Genomic DNA, 24,348 nt, shown 5'->3' with positions numbered 1-24,348 from the left:
CAGCAGAAAAAAATTTTGATTGTTTTTAAATTTGATCCCGACTGCTGCCCCTTTCCAGTTTTTTACTTCGCAGAAGAAGCCGCCTGCTGAGCTCGAACATCGGGGCAATTACCTACCAGCAACCAAAAAAAGTAACCCCAAACCCAAACTCAAAACCCGCCGATAATAACAGAGCAAGGAGAATCCTGAATTACGCTCCAGAGAGCAAGCTGAAAAAAAGGAAGGTAAAACACAAAGCTCTTTCTTTCCTCGGCGATCGAAGGCAAGTGGAAAGAACCCGCGGAGATCGTACTGTCCGTTAACCCACTATGGTAAAAGGAGGCTTCTTTGAAATCGTAAGGGAAACTGGTTTAAGAATCATTATTTAAAGTAAAAACGTTGGATTAATAGAAAAAATTATTTTTTTAACATTATTTTATCTGACAAAGCATTACTACTCAAATACCATGAAATATGAATATAATATGAAATAAATTCCATTAAAAATTACCATTTTAAGATTTATTTTTATGTGAAAAATGAAGTAAGCTGTTATTAAAATATTATAATAGGTTTTTTTTAATATCAATATATATATTTAATTATTATAAATTGAAAAAATGAAATCAGATAAAAATATATATGTAAACATAATTTTTGGTCCTATTTCGGGAACCATATTGAGTTTAAATATTAAGTCCGAGATTAATTATTACCATTAGAATATCATTAAGAAGATCATAGAACACACAATTTATGCATTTAGAAAGAACATTCACTTTATTTCTTGAATTAATGGCGAACGACAGATGATCATCTAGTTTTCACTGGATCTTTTAAGACAAAAGTTCGTAAAGGGTTAAGTCTGCCCTCGGGGGTCCGCAGGCTTTCGCACCGTAAAACGTTTTCGGCTTTCGGTATAATGGCGCTGTAATTGAAGAAGAACACGCGATCGAAAGGAGGGGAGGCGTTTGAAAAGGGGTCTACAAAGGCGGCAGAGGGTACCTCCTTCTAACAGAAGGGTTTCCAGTCTTGCTCTCTTCGTTTTTGTTTTTCTTTCTTTCATCTTTTTGTGTCGGATCTTCTTTTGTGCTGCCTTCGTCATACATTGATCCATCGTCTTAATTTCAGGAGGCTGTGTCTCCTGCGCTCCTTCAGTTTGGATGCGGGCTCTTGATTGATGTCGGGGATCTCCGTCCGCCCTGTCCACCGATATTGATTTATGTTTTCTCCGGTTTCGCAGCCCAACCCCTGCTCTTTGTCCTGCTGAATTCTGAATTTCGCTGCACAGAATTTCGCAGCTTTGCGTTTGACAAAAGTCGATGGATACGGCGATATAGGCGGACCTGGCTGCAAATGTAATTACCCAAAAACGAGTGGAACATGTCTGGCGGCTCTGAATTTTGGTGGGTGGCGGCGGTCATATGTGACCCGGCTATATAAAAGGGTTTTTGACATTTGCCCCGACGATGACAGAGTGACAGCCATGGCAACTGTCGCTGTAATTGACAAGGAAGCAGTATTGGATTCGCTCTGTGTCATTTTCCCTCGCTTTTCCACCAGCTTTCCCCCTTTGCGCTTTCCGCTTTCCACAGAAATGTCCCTATCTTCACACATATTGGCAATGCTGATGAGTTTTTGAAGGGTTAGACGAGTTTAATCGAGCTTTATGTGGCGTGTGTGTTTGCATTAGGGAGTTGATTAGGTTACAGGGGGTCATTCTAGCTACAGGAGATAAACATAATTGGCTTGTCTAGAATGGTATTTAGGTTCCAGGGCAATCTACGAGGCTCTATTTATTTAATTAAAAGGTATTTTAAGTGTTTTGCTAGGGAATATTCGATCAATATCCAATTAAAGTGTTAATGGGGAAACATTTCCTATTAATATTTGTTCTTTAAGTTTTCTTTTTAAAGTTTTACTGTGATTTTAGCATTAAACGGTTCTTGAAACACCCATAAACTATTATTTATTTAACTTCTAAACACAATATTCATTAATCGTAAATTCTGTTCCCTTAGTTCCAAAAACAGACCAAAAATCACAATATAATTTAAGAATAATACGCAGCACTTGTATATTTTTTTCTTCAGATACCATTAAACGCTCAACAAATACAAGGCGTTGATACTGCTCTCAATTTCCCAAATATTTTCGGTAAATTATGGGGCGAACATAAATTAGATAAGCAGATATATATTTTCCAACTTGCGTCAGCGCTGGATCTCATTAAAGTATATATATTTCTTGTAGTGATCAGCTAGGCGAAGAGTTTCAAAAAACATTTTTCTTTTGGAAGTCGTAAAAGTATCGAAAATCAAATAAATATCATATGCGTATTGGTAGGGTCGTGTACATCGTGAAACTATTAAATAAATTAACTTTGTTGTAAGTGCTGGTCATAAATATTTATATTTTATAGTATGTTTGCCGTAAAATTCAAATGAAGTTGTCCCCCGATCATGATGGTCGTCGGTGGTGTGTGGGACGAGTTTATAAACAAATTTCGAAAGCAATTATGAATTGTAGTTTTTGGCATTGGTCGTCGACTGACTGACAGGAAATTATATTGTAAGGCCATTAAACTGGCAGGCCCAGAGAACCAAATGAGCCCCCAATGAGATCTTCAGTCCCTTGGTAACATGTGCAGCAGGCCTTTTGAAGTTCCCCACCTCTCCTCTCGCTGCTCAAATGACTTTTACCCAGAAGTCGTTAAAAAAACGACGAAAATTTCCAATTAATTTTGATAAACGCGGGCCCACAACGAAAAAACTAAGAGATGCATATTGGTGTTAGGCTGGAGGAAAATTTGTTTGCTGCCCCGAAGCGGAAATTGTAACTGTGCATTGATTGAAATTGGGGAAGGGGAAAGGAAAGAGGGAAAAGGGATAGGCAGTGCAACCAATTGTTGCTTATTAGGCCGAAATCATTAAAAATCTATCCAAACAACAACAGCGACGAGGCAACAAATTTTTGTCTACGAAATAAAGCCATTTCAATCAGCCGTTTTATGAGTGTTTTTTGGGCGCTTTTCGCCCGCCCTTTCCAACTGGATTTTTATGATTTTACATTTACAAGAGTCTGACGTCCGTCCATCGATGTCCATCAAACGATTAGGCCCGGCATCTATATATATACATATATATCTACGGTTTCTGTGGGACTTAATGACCGGATTAATGATGCCAAAAACATGATGGGAAGCGATAGATTAAATGGGAGCTATAAAACCGATTTAGGAGTGGGCAAATGGTGGCCAGTGGGTGAGGTTTTGTGAGTTTTAAGGAATTCTTCTGAAGAAAGAAGCTACTTTGAAGCATCTTTTAATATCTTGAATATCAAAAGAACATATTTTCTTTAATTGCATTTTTCAGTAACGAGACTAAAAATGTTTAAACGTAATTTAAAGTACATTTCAAAACATTAACACTAATATTAATACTCCAGTCAAGTCTGTCAGATAAAGAAAATTATCATCATACAGTTCCTTTTAAGAGAGTTTATATTTGGCAAGCAACAGAAAAACATTTCTTACAAAATACACATTCTTAAGTAACCTAGTTTATAATATTTCCTTGTAACATTTAATAAATGGTAAGATTTTAAAGATTTTAAATAACAATTTTTGCCAAACCGCAAAATGTGAAATAAATACCACCTGCAAAATCTCTTGATTAGTTCCACACCCCCTCAAACTTAAATTAACCTTTTAAAAATCATTTAACAAAATAAATAATCGAATTGCAACATTCCCAAATCCAAAATTGCCGCTGAGCTGAAGTGGAAAACATGGTCGAGCCGCAGGCAGAGAAATAATAATTTATGCATTTTCATTTATTTTTCCACACGCTTTTGACCAAAATAAAGTTTTCCATTTATTCTGGTCGCCACTCGTGGTAAATTACAGGCAGCTGGCGTGGAGCTAAGACAAAAATAAAAATCATTTTTTAAAGTGCTGAGTAGAAAAAAGCATCTATGTCTGTAGTACCCCCAAACTCCGAGATCGTATCTTTCATTATCTACGCTGCCGTATCTGATAATGATCAACTGCTGGCCGACGCCTCAGTTGCCGCCTTTTTTCTTTAAATATATATATATATGTATATGTTTTTCCTCTTTTTGTTGCCTTTTAATTAAACGCTCAAGCCGCAAGCGGAGCTCAAGTCGCTGCCGGAGTCGTGCATCGGCGGCTGCCCCTTTGAGGGAACCCTCCGATCTCACAGAGGTTGCCGCCTCATTCAGCCATTCATGCCGTCATTGCTTCATTATCCATGCGCACATCACTCAGCGAACACTCGGCATGTACTTGCTATATATGTATATATATATGTATATTCCCATATGAGAGCCCTGTTCCATTTCCAGACAGAGACCAATCCATGTCATATCCATATTCATCACCCGATCCATTCGTCTGTCTCTGCCCGAACTAAAACCGAATTACAGCCACATTTCATGAGCTCTTAAAAATATTTCCTGGTTGCACTTCTCTCCACAATTTATTATTTTCAAACACTGAATGTTAAATTGAAAAATTGGGAGCAACGCTAATTTTTAATGGAAATCGATTTGTAAAGCAACTGAAGTGGATAAATTTTTAAGAATTTTCTATGAAGTTCATAGTATGAACCTTTTTCAAGATAAATATTAAAGTATACCTTTTTTATGTCATCTTAGACATTACAGAAAATATATGTAAATTGAATTAAAAATAAAATAGTATTGATAGATAAGTTGACTTGACAATGAAGCTTGGGGTAGTATAGCTTAAGTACCTTTTACTTACAGATTTTGTATATCTTATTTTACATTTATCTACTGTCTTTTAAAAAAGATTGGAGTATTTTTGCCTTTTTAAGGAGATTAGGAATAAGGTTTAAGTTTGTAGGTGATGGGTTTGATGCAGGTGAAGGACATTTGAATTGGGAATCTGCAGTCAAAGGTTTTCGAAGACGTGGCATTTATTAGAGGTTTGATATTAGACATTTCTGTGTTGTTCTAGTGTGCACATGGGTCGGAGTTGCTATAAAAATTTGTTTTCATGAGTAAGCTGCTGTTTTAATCTCTTCTAGAAAGATTACAGAGTTATATGTTTTTTGCAAAATCGATCAGAGTATACAAAAACAAAAATATGAATTCTCGTACCAGTTAGAACTCTCTGAATTAGGTTAGAGGTTTCATTACTGGCTTATTAAAATTTTGTCTGGTGAAAAGGGGAGTTTTTGGCAGTTTCGCTAATAGATCTCGGATTTCTGAAATTGTGTTCGATGTATTGCCGATACTAGCTAGTCACTGAATGACTAAAAAAGAGTATGAAAATGTTGCCTCTGAAATGAAATCTGATTTCGATGGCGTTAAGTACAGACACGGCTTCTACAGTGAAAACTAAAGAATAATCTGGAAGAATAGCCATTTTCGGAGTTTCTGTTTAAGTGTTTATTGCGGATCCAATATATTTATTATTTCTGAAGCATCTAAGATTTACACTTTAGATTTTCCCAGTGTACTCCCGTGGACACTTAACTTTCTCAGCTAATCCATCCAACTGCTCAACTCGTCCTACTGCGTATATTGAATCTTTGTCCTTGATGACAAACACAAATGCACGATTTACTTCAAATTTGTCTGCTTTCTTAGTATTAATATCTTCCACTTTAGCTAAAGGAAAGAAAGGATGTATTCAATAATTTTTCATAATCAAGTATTTGGCTTACCTAAATAATTATTGGGCTTAAATTGAACGACAGTTTTTACCAGGAATTCATCGATTTCTATGTTAGTCTTTGAGTCAAGCGCTGAATCTTTAAATATGCTACCCACATCAGTTTTAGCCAACGCATTTCTAATGTCTTGTTCGAATGCGACCTTGAAAATGGGCAGTATCAAGTTAATATCCCTCGGATCACTTAATTTCTTGTTAGTCTGGGTTTTCAGATTTTTTATAATGTCCTGACAGCTTACACCTTCCCTCGGCAGGAGAATCAGCATGCCGATGTCTGTGGCTGAGAATGGAATGAATATACCCGTGGCCTCGTCTGTGGCCATTGTTCTAAGGGAATACAAAGAGTGCATCATGGGCACACATAGTGGCATATTCGGATATTCTGGGCCATATTTTTTGACAAAGTATCTATTAAGCAGAGATTTAAAAGGAGGTCTCCAAAGTGGAGTAACTAATGTTCCACTGATGGCCGCTATTTTGTTACTGAGTTTACTGTTATTCTTCTGGAGTTCAACAAAGGCGGCTCGTATAGGATCCACTTTTTCAGCCAACCAACTATTCAAATCTTTAGAGACTTTGATATCCTTGTCTACATCACTCCTTTTAGCACTTCTCATTAGCAAATCAGATATTATACTTAACTTCTTTGCGAGAGGTTGATCCTGGGGCACGACCACTTTACTAGCCATCACGAATGTGGCTGTAGAGGCATTTTTGTATTTTAAGCCCCATTCCAGTAATTTATTCGTTTCTTCGGGGCCTCCTAGTCCTGTTTTAAAGTTTCTCTCTAATACGGTATTATTTTCAATAGCTTTGCTGGCGTAGATCTCATATAGAATTAGTTCAATATTAAAAACGGATAGTACGTAGTTTTCTTTTGTTTGTCCATCGATTTCTTTTAACAGATCGTAGGGAAATTTTTGTTGCACAGAATTTTTAAGGAGAAGCAAAATGCTTAGCACTGGGAGAGTTAGTTTAAGGCTCGTCATTTTCGAGAAACTACGTTTTTTTTCAAGGGTTCTAATATTTAAAAGAACGGAAAACGATAGGGGTAAAATTTCAATTAACATAGATTGTATTTCCTAGGGAAATGTGCTTTGGACACCAATTGCATTTAACAAGGTTTAATGCCTCTAAATCGATAACTATATTGCTTTAATATCCATTAAGGTGAAAATGAAAGCACTTCTAATGGATTTCAGGGATTTTCAGGGAAATGTCTCAAAAGGGATATGCTTTTGAACTTATGAACCTAATGGATTTCCGGGATTTAATATTGTGTAAGTAAAACCAGCGAGTAAACATAATCTAACCACAAAAGATTGTTAAAATATTTCAAGAGCCTGAAATCATACCCAAAGTGAAAATATGATAGCTCAGTCAGTGTTTGGTTTTAATTAAATTCTCGTGTTAGGCTTGGGTGGCTCCAGTTGCACCATTAGGCGTTGGTAGCTCTAAATCTTAGACACGCACTTCCATTCACAGCCTGCATGTGCTATCCACCCACCGCCCAATCCACTAATATGATAATAGCCTTGTGCGTCACTTGCATCCTGGCACATTGCAATCCGCCTCCACATTTTACCGCCTGCGTGGGCGTCTCTTCAGTCTGCCAGTTGTCTGACTTCCTTCTCCATGGACAATATGGTTGCTGCCTGGTGGTGGGTGCCTTGCGGTTTTCTGATTTATAACACTGTTTACACGCCCTGCCAAAAAGTTTGATTTACTGGCCATTGGACTGGCGGCCACGTGTGCTCATTCGTTAGCCATAACTCATACGACACGTTGCCGGTTTCTACTGAGCCAAAGGACTCACGCATGCGCAGTTGGAATTTCATAAGCTTGATGGTTATGCTAATAGATAGTTTAATCTATATGTACTTATTATTAAATTTATACGTGCATTTCTGCGTTTTCTCCAATGGTAATTTGTATGTTTTTACTAAATTAGTTATGACCAATTATTATAATTTCATTAACAACCATTTCCAAAACCGTGTATTAAAATTTAACGTGTTCTACTACATCGATTTCTTGTTAGATTCAATGTTAGAGGTAAAACTTAAGTTCAACCGTGTTAAATATACAAAGTTATACAAAAATGTTATAATACTTTTTCACTCAACCTCCACAACTTCCGTCATAATTTGTGTGATGCCCTTAGGCTTGGAATTGCCAAAAATTAGTTGAAACATATACGATCCAGTAGGAAAGGGAGTCTTCTCCAGCATTTGATCATTTAAGACCATCTTCGAGAAAATTATGTCATGCTGAGAGTTGAAAATACATTCAGAACTTACATTAAAAGATATTAAAACATAGACCAGAATACCCACATCGTAGGGACAGCTGTGATTCAAATTGGTAAAGTTGAACATGGCGCTGTGTACTATGCTAAACCAGGGAGATCTTTTCGGATGTCGGATGAACTCACAGAAATCCACAGTGACATTGTACATGAAAGGCCTATATCCACTGAACTTTCTAAACATGCTAAAATTTATCTGAAATATCAATAGTATAAGCTAATCTCTTTGCATTAAAATGTTAAGTGCTTCTACCTGTAAATTCTTTAGTGGTAGCTGATGCATCTTGACGTAAATAAATATTCCAACTTTTCCACGACCCAAAACCTTCAGTTCACACTGGGAAAAGTCGCAGTAACTCCTATCATAACACTCGCACTTTATATTAGTAACTTTAAAATGAGAGTCTGAGTTGGTAATTAAATTGAAGGCAATCAATATGATGACCGTGTTTCTCAGCATTCTGAATATTGCCTTTATAGTTACTCTTTGAAACTAAAAAATTTGAAACACTAAACACGGCATTAGGGCAGTTCTGTGGTTAAGTAATTAGGGGTTAATTTAACGCATAAATGATTATTTAATTATTGTTGATATCATAATTATAGAAAACAAAATGGGTCTAGCTAAGTGATCAGGCTAGGAGGTACCCTTTAAGCTGTTCATTAATTTTAAAACAATAATGTTAAGAGTATAACTAGTATAATTTTACTAGCGCCATCTATTTCTGAAAACATGCATTAGGGGTCAGTGATTGATAATCTCTTAATTTTTCATAACTTCTTAAATTATGTGTGCTAGGTCGATAAGTATACTAAAATATACACTTTTCCGATTATATATTAATATTATACATAATAAATATATTAGTGTTCATGACTTTTGGGATTTGTTGGCGTGTCGCTGCTCCGAAATCCTTAGAATCTGCTTTTTTATTCCCACCTCTCCAGGTTTGAAAGTTTATTAAGAAATTAAATACTATTCCTTCTTTCTGAATCATAGTTGTCTCCTAATAAAATATACCCCTTCACTCATTTAGATAATGGATATATACACGCCATTTATATACACATTATATTTATAATTTTTGCCTTCTCTATTTTAAATTGCTGCTATTACTATGGTTATGACAGCATAAAAACCATACAGCAATAATTTTCTGGGCTTTGTGTTAATTATCAAATGAAATACAATTTAACTGTGTTTACAGCAATAATAATTGGTATGCACTCATGCGGCGGCGTTCTTAAAGTTTCTTAACGCTATCCATCCTCTAATTAACTGTGAAACTATATTTATCTCGAAATTATCAAAGCTATGCCGATTCTTTTCCCTCCGATTACCCATGCATTTCCTATATGACTAACTGTTCACGCTGCATCCGCGATGATGATGATGAAGTTGATGCTTGATTAGCTGGACAGACCCGATCCTCCTTCTCCAGGTGCTCCTCCCAATTGTTTCCACCTCTCCGCCTGCATGAGTGCATGTTCATTTTAGCCCGGCCCGCAGGCGGCCACCTCACACATTCGCCCATCACACGCCTTTTGATGTTGCGCCGCCATCTCGGCCGAGACTCGAATCTCCCCGGACAGTTCAGCCACGTCGAAAGCCACCCGTGCGAAAAAGTGAACTAAAACATCGTGGAAAGACTCCACAAGTCGAAGTTTAAATATACACTAAAAGTGTTAAGCTGGAATTACGTCATGAATTTAGTTATAGTTAAACAAACTTATTCTTTTACTCTAAAAGGTTTTATTAAATAAGCAGCCACGTGTAGAAGAAGAAATATGAGAATATTTTGAGAAATTATAGTCTGACACAATAGTCTGACATAGGCAATAGTCGACATTGGCAAACTCACACTTCGTTTTTCTAATGATGAAAAAGACTATGTTATTTAACCTAAAATGAGTTTAACATGATTAAAATACTAACTACTTTCATAATTTAAAACCCATAGTGACATAATTTTAGAAATCAATATAAACAATACCTCGGGATAGTGTATATAAAGATATAAACCGACAACAACAGCAAAACGGTGCTGTCGGATCGCCGCTCTTATCAACTTGTCCAAAAGCTCTTGCGCTCGTTCAAATCAATTTGAAGCGCTTGGCATCGGCATCTCCTGCAACTTCAAACCGGGCCTTACCAGTGCTGCCATTTTGACCTTTTTCTGGCTAGGTGTTTTCTGATTCGAATTGTCATTTTCAAAAATGATGTTAAATATCCCTCAATACAAAATATATTTCTATTTTAGGAATATTCTTTGGAAAACAAATGTCTTGACACGCAATAAGATATATTGATCTTTACATTGCAGTAATTCAAGAAATTTCAATAAAAGTTTCTACAAATCATTCTCACAACCAAGAATCGTTACCATTAAGTGAGGAATTTTTTAAAAATATATATAAAATATTGCAATTATTTTACAGGAACATAATTTTATATCATTGTAAATATATTAAATTTAATTTTGTATTAACGCGATTAAGCTGATTATAACCACCACTGGAAACCACACACATCGGGATTCTGCGCATGCGCGGCAGATTCGATGGTGGGCCGCTGTCGGCCAACTGACACATAGAGGGCGATAATGCCGCCCCTCTGCCCAGCAGCTCTTTCAGTTCATTTTTGCTTTCCGCTTTTTGGCCAGCTGTTGTCGGCTTTTTGCCGGTCTGTTGCTTCGACTTTGTTCTTTGCCGGCAGCGTTTAATGGTTGATTTTGCTCAGTCGATTTTCGATTTTTTTTTGCGCCGCATTTCGGTGTTTTGTTTTGTAGTTTGCGGTGGTTTTTTCTGCCTTTTTATTAAATTATTATTTACTTTTATTACAAAGCGCGACGGCGGCATGGCAAATTGATGCGATATTTCAATTTGCGACGGCCACAAAGCCAACGATTGTGTGTATGGAAATAAATATATCAATGGGGCCGCTGCTGCGCCTACACTTGAACTTCAAAGCGCTTTCCCAACCCTTTTGCTAATAAAATTTCTTAGCTACCAAAAATAAAACTTACTCACACCGTGTCGGACCCATGGAAATGCTCGACTTCAAAGCGAATTCGATGGCGCTGGCCGGAGGGGGGAGTCTCTCTCGCATAAACAAAAGCCAATTGAAATGCTTCTAAAAGAGATTTTGCTTTTTGTATATTTGCTGCTACTTAAGTTGGTAGCCCCTTTCACCCTCTCTCCTTCCTTCCGCACCCCATCCTGACGATTTGTTTTGCCCGTCACTTTTTAATTGTTGTCAACCCACACACAACAGAACAAGAGCGGTAAAGCTAAGCAAAAACAGAGGGTACACTGAGGAAAAAGGAGACATGAATACGAAACAAAGTAATTGTTAAAACTTAAAATAGGGATGTGTTGTTTTAACTTTGGACACCTTTCTTTCTTCATAAAATAAATATAAAATGTGTGATAATGGGTTCACCTTGTTCAATTGCTCTTTTTTCGAATCGATTTCACTTATTAAAAGAAATTGTTTGTCGATCATCATTAAAAAGACATTTTAAACAGTTAATTATTTATTAAATTTAATAAGTAAATACAAAAATTTAATAGAAATGTATTTAAATTCACATTTTTCTGAGAATCAGAAAGCAAGAAATAATTTTAATTTTACATATTCTAAAAATATTGTAAAATTTGATTATCAATAATTGATAAAATATGAACTACATTTTTACATTATTTTTAAGAATTTTTATTAACTTATAATGATCCTTAGATATGAAGTGTTTTTTCTTGCCGTGCAAAGATGGAGCATTGGACATGGAGAAGGCCGCACCCAAGTCGGGCACATGAAAAAGACATCAAAGCAAATCTTGACAAGCGTATATGCCTCTTATCTGCATCGAGCCAAGCGGTGGAAGCGAGAGTGAGAGGGGAGTGAAACAAGGACAGGAATAGAGCCAGGACAGTACTGAGGAGCGATGCAAAAGGAACACATATAATCACTCGAACAGCCACAGGAAGTGCCTTCCGCTCTCTGCTCTGTTTCTGGTCTACTCCTTATGGGATACATTTCCTGCTGTGCCACGCCCCCTTGCCGCCCCTTAACGCAGACAAACACCCACACATGCACATACAACTTTTAACCGTGTTCGAATGCATTTTAAAGTTGGCAACAAAAGCAACAACGGTCATAACCGTGACAGCCACAATAAAGTTATGCCAAAAAATAGTCAGGCGAAGTCTGGGACAGGGTTTTTGGTCAACAAAATTGGACTTTTGGTACTCAAATAAGGGACACAAGGAGACTCGTTGGGAAAAGTTTTGGAATTTGGCAAACACTCTTGTTTCTGGACGGTTGGGGAGTAATAAAAGTCACTAACTGAGTGCATCTATGTGTTTTAATTATACATTTAGTAACAGTAAGTTGCACGGCCTCAGGACTCTTTTATCTTTAATCAACATTGTATTATTATGGGATCTCGGATGTATTAATTATTATTTAATTGCGGTTTTTCTTAAGCAGTGACATGATTTCAATTGCTTGAAAGTAAGTTTAAATGAAAGTTAAACTAGGAAACCACTTTTATATATTTAAACTTAAGTTCCTGCTTTAAAATAGTCTATCTAATATACAAAAATTTTATTATTTTAGGAAAACAGCACACATTTTTGTGACTTGTGAAGTTTTCTCATGAAGTTTTTATGATGCAAGTTCTGTAATTTCTGCAACTCATAAATTTTCTGATAAATGTATTATACATTTTCTCAAATTTATATTATATAATGTACAACGATTTATGAAATGCACTTAAAGTAAGTAACAAGGCAAGTGATAAAGTAAATTTATATTCATCAGAGAGAAGTATTAAATTCTTGAATGCTGATAAACTTAAAACTAATCTTAAGTCTTGGAAAGCATTACCCATTTCATCTGGTATTTCCAGAATTTATTCTTCCCAGAACATTAGAACCAGAATAAACAATGATTTTCTCTTTGTAATCCGAATTAAAGGCTTTAGAAATGGTTAAACTGAAAATTTATAGAAAGTCCTTTTTAGTAACATCAACATGCTGTTTCAGTACTCTTAATTAACATTTGAGAATTATTTCACTTTTAGTATTCTGATATTTGTGGTCTTTGATCCAGCTCATAAAACTGACAACAGTCTTCCCTTTCCTAACTTGGCAATCAGGACTCCCATCCTCTACTCTCGTTCGATTCATCCTGTCCATATAGCGCTACTTACTTATTCCGATGTTGTTTTTCCTTGCTGCTGCAACAGCTGCCACATTTTGTTTCTTTTTCTTCCGCTGCTGTTGACGTTTATGCAAATTGTGTTGTTATTTTTTGTGTGTCACCAAAAAATAAAAAACAACAGCAAAAAAAAACAGAGAAATCTGAAAAAGCCTCCGAGTCGGACCTGTCGACTCCTCCAATCGATAAATGCAAATTTGTGCAAACGAAACCTGGAGCTCTTCGCTCCTCTCGCTTGGAGAACTGTGTTATCCTTTGCCAGGATTTGCCTCTCATTTAATTTAATTTGTGAATTATGAATTTTAAATTGAAGACTGCAGCAGTGGACTTTGAGGACATCTAAATCATTCGGCCACTGCTCCATTTACATCCCAACAAACTTCGTCCTGTCCTGGTTGCGTAACTCGAAAGTAATTAAATTGAAACAGAGTGCAAAATGCACACAAAAGCCGGAAACTTCATGAGAGGGCCGGCTGAAGAGAATGACATATGTTCGAGCTGTGGAAGCACTACAGAAAAATGTTTTAACAGCTATTCATTTACTTATCAAGATATAGAACATTAAAGGAATATAACTATATAACTCTCATATTTTATAACTTTAAAATTAAAAATACTGGGTTTAACTTATATTAAAGACTTAGGAATATATTTAGATCATTAGATAAGATTTTTATGATAGTTTTACAAATGTTTTAAATACCATATATCCATGGCTTTTTAAGAGGTTCGATATAAATCTGATTATTTGAATTTTCAAACTGTATTAACTTCTCAAAATTAAAAAATTATTTATGGAATTAAAAGGATTATAAATGATGATTCTTACATTATTTATCTTTTTGCATACTCTGATCGAGTAAAAATAAATAAATCTAAAAGCTGATTGGCGACCTAAGAAAGAAATTTTTAATTAACAACAAATTTTCTAATAAATATCGCTTATTCATTGCAAAACATAGTTAATTAAACCTCTAAAAATGCCATCAAATCAAACTTTGAACACAGAACTTTATGTTTTCCAATAGAACGTTTCCCCAAGTGCATTGCGTGGGATTTGGCATGGCAAGAGTCAAGTGTGTTCCCAACAAAAGTGTTGAAAATACCGAAGGGGGAAGGGCAATGAAGCGAGCAAAGCAACTGGCAGCATGTTGGCAGCACATACGCCTCCTCACCCCGCACTCCCTTTGGGGCCAGTGCAAAGTTATAGTTATGATGATTGTTGATTTAGAGTTTTTAGTTTTTAGTTTGCCAGATGGGCCAAGGAGGGATTTGTGTAGCATGCCATTAATTTTGTAGCCCCGACTTCAAAGGAGCTGAAAGGAGCCGCCCGTGGACAGATGATGACAACAACTCGGCAGCTCGGCAGCTCTGTCAATTGGGGGCCTTTGATGCCATGTCTTCCCAATGGATCCCCGATCCCCATGGGACAACTGACAGCAGCGCTAATGGGAGACGCTGGTGCCGAGATGCGGGCAGGGGAAGCCCCACCACCACTGCCGGCCAAAACCAATTCGAACTTTTTCTGTTCCCATGGCCGTAACCCGAGACCACGGAATGTCAAATTCTTTCCCCGGTGCACTGTGAAAAAAATGGTTCAAATTCAAAGTGATCTCAAAATAAATTACAAAATGTAACTTTGGTGCCAATTACATAAAAGTAACTTTAATCCTAGTGGTACTGTTACTAAGAGACTCTCGTTCGAGATGCTTTGAAAAAAATCTAAAAAAGGACCTTAACTTTACTATTGAGCAGAGGTTTCACAAATAAGAAGAACTCGGCTTTTGATTCTCCTTTTCTTCTTGCAATGTATAGCTTACTTTCTTAGTGTGTACACCCCGTTCCATGTGCTCATGTTGTGGCCGACTGCACTGGCCGCCTGTCAATGTGAGAAGTCTTCACTTGACTCCGCCGCTCTTCTTGCGGTTGACATTCGCGACTGGCGGTCTGCCTATGGCATCCCCTACAGTTGGCCCCCTTGCTTGCGCTTTCCCCAGTCTTCTGTCCCTCTGACAAGTGTGGCTTTGACGGGACACCAAATCGGACTGTCGGTTTACAAAGCTGACAGCCACCCAGCACACAAGCTGACCGCCATTAAAGGGGCTTGAACTTGGAGTTAGATGAGTGGGTTTTTGTGTTCCAGTTCCGATGTCCTTGATAGTTAAGAGGTTTAATTTAACATAGTAAACTAATAAGACATTAGAGAGAATTAAAGCGATTTAAGAGGTGGTTTATAATCGTAAAAAAGAAGTCAAAGCTAGATAAGACCTATCTTATTTTTTATTTGATCAATATATCAAAGTGTTCTTTAATTAATACAAAGTAGAGTAGAGAATTATCAGATATAGCATACAAATACTAACAAAATAATTACCTTCAGGATTTCTCAAGGAATTCCTATTTGCAAAATCTTAATTTGATATCCATCCACCACCACATGACTAGGGCTGCCCTTTAAAATCTCCATTCAGATCATGCTCCATCCACTCCAGAATTAGCTGCTTCCCAGGAGCCTTTAGGTGTATTCTTAATACTTTGGAATGAGGAGTTATACCATGCCACATTATGAATACCATAGCGTCGTGACACTTGTGGTTTACATATCGAATTTCCAATGTCTAACCAAAAATATGCGCATAACAGGGGAAACCGAAGCCTGTGGGTATTTTCCTCTCAGGGTTCTTCAGTAGCTTACCCTCGGCATATGTGCATTAATACAAATATGGTTTTATTAACAGGCAGCCAGAGGAGGAAGCCAAGTAGAAAAGTGCCACCCACTGGGCTCACACATCTCGTCCTCCTCCGAAATTTCCACTCACCTGCTTTCGCTTTCCCTTTGTCTACGTGTGCGGACTGATGAATGCAAACAGGTGACTTTGCTGCAACAACTGGCACCCTGGCATCCTGCCATCCTTTGCGGAGAATCCGCTGTCGCATCCACATCCGCGGCACATCCTCAGAGACACTTGAGCCGCACTCGGCTTAAATGAAGTGCACACGCCGCCGTGCACATCAAAGCATGCCGGCATTAGCCTGATGCAGTCAACTAATTAGACACGCCCCTTGCCCCCGAGATGCCATATTAAACCATAATTAACGCTAGCTGTTCTATGGCTACAGAAAGAATTTTGAATTTTCCATTAAACGAGGAGAGTTCAAACAAAGATGTGAATCATTTTTTAATTAGAAATGGATTAACAGTGGAAATCAAATTGAAATTAAAGAAGACAAAAGGGGTTAAGTGTGGTCCCCTTTAAGTTCATTCAAATTCAAATACAAATCAAAGTTAAATCGGGAGATTATTTTATATTTTATTTAACAATTCATACATGGCTTTATAAAATATTCTTAATCTAAAGTAAGTAAAGTAAAACAAACTAAACCGAATTGAAAACTGCAAAGAGTTTCCGCATTGTAAAAAATGTAAATCCATCATTAATTTACCATAAAAATTGTGGGCTAGCACAGTTTTCCACTGTTTAGATGCCTTTTTGAGCTGAACCCTTGCAGTTTAACCGCACTTATTGTTTCGTTTAAGCCTAACTCTGTCTTTTAAAGGGTATACGAAAGGATTTGCCAGTCTTTGAATTGAAATATTAATTGAAAAGCATAGTGTTAAAAATAGCTCCGACATTAATATCAGATAAATAAAATAATTTCAAATGCCTAATATATGGTTATACTTGGTCGGTATAAATATCCTCTGTTTAAAGTTCGAACTTTCGTTCACATACAGTAAAAGTATTCAAAATATGTACAATTTATATCTTTTAAAACTTATCCAAATATAAAACCACAATTATTAACAAAAAATCACACTTACCACTAGACGACATATATGGATATAGGTATGGTTTAGGGTGGGTCGGTTTTTGTGACACGAAATTTAGGATCAGAATGTACTCTTTGGACAATACAAAATTTGGTAGTTGTTTTTTTAAACAAAACTGATTTACATTTTTTTGACATTGAAATATAATTGAAAATGAACTATATGTAGTACAAGCTTAAAATGTAAGCTATATATTGACTGAAATCCAAAAAGTAGATTGTCCAATGGTTACTTTCTCACCCGAAGCCCCGTTTCTCAACTTTGAATTAGGCCAAGGCCAGATTAAGAACTGCTTCATTTTATGCAATTAAACAGTTTTAAAACAAAACCTCGAATTAAGCTAAGAAAAGGGGAAAAAAAATCCTTTCTATTCGACCCACCAAAAGTTTTATGTTCCGTTGGGAGATATATCGTTATGAGAACTTTAGCTCTGTGTTGTCTTCCTGTGATGTCTTTCGATCGCCTGAGTATATCCGCTGCTGATTCACATACAGCTGCAATGGCGGCACCTGGCCGAGCAGCTGAATCGGTGGCGGTGGAGTCAGGTCCAATGGCGTAGTAGATGCCGTTGATGGACTTGTTGGCGTGGTGGAACTCATGCTCGAGGAACTAGACCGAGCAGATAAAGATTGAGCTGATCTTGTCCTCCTGAGAGACTCGGTTCCCTTGGGAGGTTTACAGCTCCCTTGCTCACCATAGCTATGAACTCTTCCAACTACTTTCAGATTAGTTCTATAGGGTGGCTGATCCTGTGCCGCTTGAATATGATAGGACTTCCTTAGTATAATGCAAATGGCCAGGAAGGGAATGGTTAAAATTCCACAAAAGCCCAAGGTTATTATAACCAGTACATCCACACCTTCTGCTCTCCAAAAGTTCAAAGTATTGGCATGGGACTTAAGGAAATCAGCTCCTCCGGATTCCAATATACACTGAATCTTTCGCACTGCTTTTCCAGCTGGCGAGGAATCCTTGCCAATCAGCCGATCCTTAAGCTGACGTAATTTCTCCACATAGCTGGTATTTAGGGTGAGCTGTCTTATCCCATGAAGCAGGGAGTCATATGCTATTGAGTCGTAGCCAACGGTCAGGGAGACTCCGTGCAGCTGCAACCGCTTGGCCATCACCTCCTGTTCGGCCAATATGGGTATGGCAAGTATGGGCTTTTGGCCACTTATTGATTCCCAGACACTCAACTGCCCGCAGCTGCTGATGAACATCTTGACCTGCGGATGATGCAGGATTGCTTGCTGTGGCCACCATTCAGCGATCATAACGTTCTCGGGCAATTCTTGTTCCATTGTAAATTCCTCCTTTTCCCATTTTAACAGGAAGTGGAACTCCTTGAGATGACTAAAAACATCGATGATGATGGACAACTTTTCCTGAGGCAGCTGAGCTGTTTGCACATCGGCTCCCAGGCTAACATAGATAACCCCACTAGGAGCGGCTTCAATAAAGACCAAGAGATGCTAGAATAATAATAAACATTAATTATGAGTAACAGTTCAGTCAAATTTAACTTACCTTTGGCAAATGGAGTACATTTGAATGACTCAAATGCAGACCGCCCACTTCCACCATATTTGGCAAATACGCTCGAGGATAGTGTAAACCAGGATGAGAGTTGATCAAGGCCAAACTTAGATTCTTTGTCAGATCTTTGTAGAGCGGTAGTTCCTTAACAAGCAGTTCAAAGTGATTGGTGTACACTGATTGCTGGGAGATCAGGTGGAAAAAGCTGCGGAAATAGTCGAAAATTAATGAGCATCTGTAAGTTATTGGTAAAGAACTTCTATAACTCAATAAGTTTAAATTAGACAAAGTTTGACTTTTAGTTTACTTTTACAAATTAAACGATTGTTTCATATAATTTATCCATAATTGAAGACAAACTGACAGGAATCCTTGGTATTTCAAATATTTTTTTTAGATATTAACTACATTTACTGATTTATAGAAGTGTCATTGAAATTAATTCCTACTTGTAGGTCAACCGCTCAAAGGTGCTCATCAATGAGTTTAGAATCCTTTGCCTCGTGTTCATCCTTTCGGTGAAAGGCAGGAAATTACTGGGATCCAGGGATGATGATTGGGGATTGCCAAACATGTTATTGAGCCAGGAGTTGGCGCCGGTGGGACTGATTGCAACGGTGGGTATGCCATAATAGAATGCCAAGCTATAAGAGTATAATTTTTTAAACCAAAAACTTAAGACCAATAGAACAACTCACCCTAGAAGAGCATCGCTTAGAAACAGATCAGCTATAAGTAAGTCAAACTTTTCACCACTTGTTAGGAGCTTTCGCACTTGGGGATCGGATAATAGGATATCCACGTTGGTGGTGCCTGCGTAGATCAGCCGGGTAAACCTCTCCATTACACTTTGCGATCGCATTTCCTCGGCCTCGAAACTCATGCCCATATCAAGCCAATTTTCCCTGAGACCCTCGATTCGCAATTCCCTGATCCTAGACGTGTTCACATTTTCCAGCTGGGCATGAGGACTTATCAAAGTCACGTAGTGGTTTCCTGGACTTTGAACTAATTCCTGCAGTAATCGCCGGCCAAAAAGATAATGCGATTTCCAGACACTGGGAAAAACTGCCAGGATATTGGCTCCCGAAACGACGCCACAGACCAGCGTTGCCAATAACACTTGCAGGATTTGCATTTTGTGTTTGGGGATAATATCCGCAGTGGCTACTACATCCGCATCTGCACTCACATCCGCATTCGTGTATGTGTTTTTGCTTTTCCGGTTTTTTTGTTGCAAAAAACACACAAACACAGACGCACAAGACAGACACACACGTACACAATATGAGCCTCTGCTGGGCTTCTATTATTATCTGTTGCTTCTGCTTTTGGGCTCTGCGCCGATATTCATCATCTTGCTACCACAAGTCGATGGCACAATATCACAGCTGTTGAACAAACACTTAAATTGCCAAATTAAATACAGAGCAAAACGCAACGAAAGTGAAAAGAACAGCACCAACAACAGTGCGCCTCTGTCGGCGTTCTGTGGGAATAGCGTTCAGCGATGGCTGGTTAGCTATTCCAGTCAGTCAAACGTCAGAGATCCCGGTATAGGTTTTTAAGCTAAAATTGATAATGTTTGTGCGAGCTAAGTTTTATTTACATTTTCTAAGCTTAAAATTCAAAAACCTAAAAATAAATCATTTAATCTACAAATTCAAATCTTTACAATTTGGTTATGTGTTGTATTTTTACTTCCACCTTTAAATGTCATTAATATACTAAATATTCGCTATGTTTCTAGCTGTGTACATTGAACTGCTTGTTCGTAAACATCTTCTGCCAGCACTGTCGACTGCTTGCCTTTGGTATAGCTTGGTCGCCCGCAGACGGTCACACCACCTAGTCAACTACCCCCTCCACTTCTTCTTCTTCGGCTGTAAACAATTTCAAATTTGCATTATTCGCGATTTCGGTGGCAATCATCCGCTAAATTGCTCTACAAAAGAACGGCTAAATTGAGTAATTGCGGTGTGTACAAGTACAAGCGGATGAACAAGAACTACAAAATAAAACAACGTGCGGCAAACAACATTTTTTGCGTTTTTGGAAGAGTGCCAAAAAACGGCAAGAAAATAAAAAGTGAACATTTGAACCGCATTACGAGGCAGAAAAAGTGAAACGAACAGCTGGTGGATCAGGTGCGTGCTCGAAACTGTATCATTTGGCTTTAATTCGGCCCTAAGTAAACACCTTAAGTGAAAATCTGGCCAAAAGCACAAGCAGCAACAACAAGGTGCAATAAACCGGCAACAGCTGAAACTTACTGCTTACGTAAGCCATCGCATTTACAAGCAGTTAGGCAAGTCGATCAACAGCCGAAATGGCGCAGGTATCAAGTAAGAATCAAATGAAACCAAATCTTGTTGGGGGCTAACTCAGAAATCCATATAATCAAGGTCTAGACGTGAAGGGCACATAAAAATGGCATAAAAAAATGTTCTAATTTTAACAATCTATAATTATACCTTAACTTTTAATAAATGCTTTCTAAAAACTTGTATTATGTTAAGAGAATCATCATGCCTTGAAGGAACATTACTTTATCGAAATAAAGTATCTATCTTCTAATTCTGTTAAATATGGCGTTAAATAGTACAGCTAAAGCGACACAATTCGATACTTAAGTCATTACATATATTATTTAGTATAGCAACAATTAGAAGAGAGTTAGAGTTATTAACCTTTTAATCCTCTTAATTAGGTTTTGGTAGGAGACTAAAAGTATATAAAATTTGAGGAAGAGCTCAAATTTAAATTTTTTAATTATGCAAAATAGTTGCCTACTTTTAAGAGAACATAAAACTATTATATTTACCTTGCCTTGGATTTCTGTGAGCTCCCAAAGATATTTTTGTTGTGCATTAAATCACTTAAAAACCTAATCTCTTCTTAGCGCATATCGATGTGGACAAGCCCCTTTTCGACCTCAGCACCTTTGCTGGGCGCTTCCAGTACTTCGCCTGGATGACGGATCCCCGAACCGTAATCCTATCCAGCGATCGTCTACTGCAAGCCAAAACCATGGTGGAACGCTACCGAAAAGGTGATCAATCGCCGCAGGTGAAACCGGAGGAAGTGCATTATAACATGAAGCTATATAGTTCCGCATTTCATCCGGATTCTGGGGAACTGCAGAACTTTTGCGGCCGCATGAGTTTTCAGGCAAGTCTCGTGATGGGTTTCGCACGTGGGTGCTGAAAATAGAACCGTCTGACAGAGTCGATTGTGAATGGTTTGCCAAAAATACAAGTGAAGGCATGAAATCAAGACTAGACAGCATCGACTTTGAAATCTTGAATATATGCATGAGAAAATCGGTTGAATATTTAAACGGTAACTTTATGAATTTTCATGCTTTAATTATTGTTATGTAAATATGTAAATTATATATGTATAAATGTATAAAAATTTTGAAGATATTTTAGGTTTTTCTGAGTTCTATTCTGAGTGTTATTTATCTTTTTAATAACTTCTTCTAATCTGTAGAAACCTTGACAGATGTGATTATGAAACCTTTAAGTATGACAGGTTTATAGCTTTGCCTCAAGGGTTTATATAATGGCTTTTTTGATATTCTGTTTGTTGACTAGTCTAACTAATTGTTTGGTGTTCTTCTTCGCCTCTTTAGGTGCCCGGTGGCATGCTGATCACCGGTGGCATGTTGGCCTTCTATCGGACGGTGCCCGCCGTGGTGCTCTGGCAGTTCATCAATCAGTCCTTCAACGCGGTGGTCAACTACACGAATCGCAATGCCAATTCACCTACTAGTGTTACGCAGCTGGGAGTGGCATATGTATCCGCCACATCATCAGCTCTGATAGCCGCCATTGGATGCAAGAACTATTGGTCGAAGAAAGCGAGTCCTCTGTTCCAAAGATTTGTGCCATTTGCAGCTGTGGCGGCGGCTAATTTTGTCAACATCCCATTGATGAGACAAAATGAGATACTCAATGGCATCGAGGTGAAGAACGAAGAAGGAGAGATTGTGGGACAGAGTAGATTGGCTGCCATCAAGGGAATAGGTGAAGTGGTCGTCTCCAGGATAGCGATGGCGGCGCCTGGAATGCTGGTGCTGCCCCTGATAATGGAGAGGCTGGAAAAACTGCCTGCTTACAGGCGCATCAAGTGGATAAACGCTCCATTCCAGACCCTGATGGTTGGCTGTTTGTAAGTAGCTTACACTTTACATACCATTTCTTGAAGGTAATACATTATATTCTCCATTTCAGCTTATGTTTCATGGTCCCTACTGCCTGTGCCCTGTTTCCGCAACAGTGTTCCTTGGATACCTCAACAATGCGCACCTTTGAGCCTGAACTGTACCAGGAAATTGAGAAGAAAACTGCGGGAAATGTTCCCAAACGTGTCTACTTCAACAAGGGCCTGTAAGATCGCCTTGATATTAACTATGGATTTCGAGGAAGACAATAATGTGTTAGTGGTGTCCATTCTCGTCATGTTTTTTGTAGCATTTACTGTATCAGATTGCGCAATATCTTGCAGATGTTCCTTGTCTCGTGTCAATTGTCGTAGTCTAAGCTAAAAAGAATCTCAACTGTATGAATTATTTATATTCAGAACTGCTCCAGTTTTCCTATTTTTAAAGATATTAATGTCTTGTTTTAAAAATTATATCAACTTTTAATTATGACCTCATTACGCTTGATTATGCTCACTTTTTCTGTTGTCCAATGATCAAGGTATATAATTTTGAATGAAGTGAATTTAAGTCTTTAGAGTAAAAACCGTAACTTGAAAGTACTTAATGGGTACCAATGTTAATGTATGACCTTAATAATGTTCAATAGGTTTTATATATCTCAAGATATTCGATAAAGCTTTCATTAGGTGCGATAATTGATAATCTAGATAAATTTAAATAATTCTGAAACTCATTTTTACTAAAATACTTGCCCAAAGATATAACGATATTTTAGTTGAACAATAAAAACACTAATATCAAAACCATCACTGAAAATGCTTTTCTAGAGCCACTAATAGATAATTAACATGTTATGTGTTTCATTTTAGGACTAATGTACTCACTGGTCTGAAATAAATGTTTACCAAATAATACAAGAATTAAAATGGATTTTACGGGTTTTAAAAACGGTTTTATTAGTTATGTTCTTTTATCCTGTATAAGTATATATATATATATATATCATTATATATAACGCTGCGGGGCTGTCGTTTATTAAGATATTCGGTTTTCCTTCTTCGTGTTGTAAAGTTTACAAAATGTGCAAAACACAACTAGGTAGCTATAGAATATTCGTCCTTAAACGTTGACAGAAGTTAACTCTTCCTTATTGTTTGACTATTTATCGATCGGTTTGGTGCTACCGCCATAAATAACTTTTCTTGGACTTTCTCAAGGTACAATTTCGTGTTTCGTTAAATGTAATATTTAAGTTTAAGGTGTTTTTCTTGCTCTTCTTTAATGTTGGCACTGTCGCTTAGGTTTTCTCTATATCTTGGTGCTAAACATTGATGGAAAAATTCAACACTCAGATGTACAATATGTAAAATTGTTTATCTTATGCTAACAAAAACCAAAAACAAAGAAGAATATTAATCTCAGCAATTGGGACCATGCCACGCCCATTTCGGTGGGCATGGGCAACAAATGTGCTGCCCGGCAGCAAATTTCGATTCCATTTCGCATTTTCGCATTCGATTGTAAAAAGTGTGGATCTCATTGTGCCGTTTAAAAAATTGGAATCTGTCACGTGGATCAG

At 37.5% G+C, this 24,348-nt stretch overlaps 5 protein-coding genes across 5 annotated transcripts; 1 reads left to right on the top strand and 4 right to left on the bottom strand.

Annotated features, from left to right (window-relative positions):
- Positions 1-5,400: 5,400 nt before the first annotated feature.
- On the bottom strand, positions 5,401-6,690 carry LOC108108404 (accessory gland protein Acp76A). Its single transcript, XM_017216457.1, has 2 exons — positions 5,694-6,690; positions 5,401-5,637 (listed from the first exon to the last, which is right to left on the bottom strand). Exons 1-2 carry the CDS (start codon positions 6,688-6,690, stop codon positions 5,468-5,470), a joined length of 1,167 nt encoding a protein of 388 aa, XP_017071946.1. The 3' UTR covers positions 5,401-5,467.
- A 1,128-nt stretch (positions 6,691-7,818) lies between these two features.
- LOC108108403 lies at positions 7,819-8,292 on the bottom strand. The gene is made up of 3 exons (XM_017216456.1): positions 8,263-8,292; positions 8,002-8,205; positions 7,819-7,950 (listed from the first exon to the last, which is right to left on the bottom strand). The coding sequence occupies exons 1-3, from the start codon at positions 8,290-8,292 to the stop codon at positions 7,819-7,821; spliced, it is 366 nt and encodes a 121-aa protein (XP_017071945.1).
- Positions 8,293-9,419: 1,127 nt separating this feature from the next.
- On the bottom strand, positions 9,420-10,174 carry LOC108108402. Its single transcript, XM_017216455.1, is given in 3 exon segments — positions 9,420-9,463; positions 9,466-9,640; positions 10,163-10,174. Coding segments are annotated over 3 exon segments (231 nt in total).
- Positions 10,175-16,893: 6,719 nt separating this feature from the next.
- On the bottom strand, positions 16,894-20,076 carry LOC108108643 (UDP-glycosyltransferase UGT4). Its single transcript, XM_017216744.1, has 4 exons — positions 19,297-20,076; positions 19,048-19,242; positions 18,590-18,803; positions 16,894-18,534 (listed from the first exon to the last, which is right to left on the bottom strand). The coding sequence occupies exons 1-4, from the start codon at positions 19,734-19,736 to the stop codon at positions 17,476-17,478; spliced, it is 1,908 nt and encodes a 635-aa protein (XP_017072233.1). The 5' UTR covers positions 19,737-20,076; the 3' UTR covers positions 16,894-17,475.
- A 360-nt stretch (positions 20,077-20,436) lies between these two features.
- LOC108108518 (sideroflexin-2) lies at positions 20,437-23,711 on the top strand. The gene is made up of 4 exons (XM_017216587.1): positions 20,437-20,943; positions 21,501-21,769; positions 22,236-22,774; positions 22,837-23,711. The coding sequence occupies exons 1-4, from the start codon at positions 20,928-20,930 to the stop codon at positions 22,994-22,996; spliced, it is 984 nt and encodes a 327-aa protein (XP_017072076.1). The 5' UTR covers positions 20,437-20,927; the 3' UTR covers positions 22,997-23,711.
- The last annotated feature ends 637 nt before the right edge of the window (positions 23,712-24,348 follow it).

The sequence above is a fragment of the Drosophila eugracilis genome, unplaced genomic scaffold (genome assembly GCF_018153835.1).
Source record: "Drosophila eugracilis isolate 14026-0451.02 unplaced genomic scaffold, ASM1815383v1 contig_2154, whole genome shotgun sequence".
NCBI classification, from domain to species: Eukaryota; Metazoa; Arthropoda; class Insecta; order Diptera; family Drosophilidae; genus Drosophila; species Drosophila eugracilis.
This window is presented reverse-complemented; position numbering and strand designations above follow the sequence as displayed.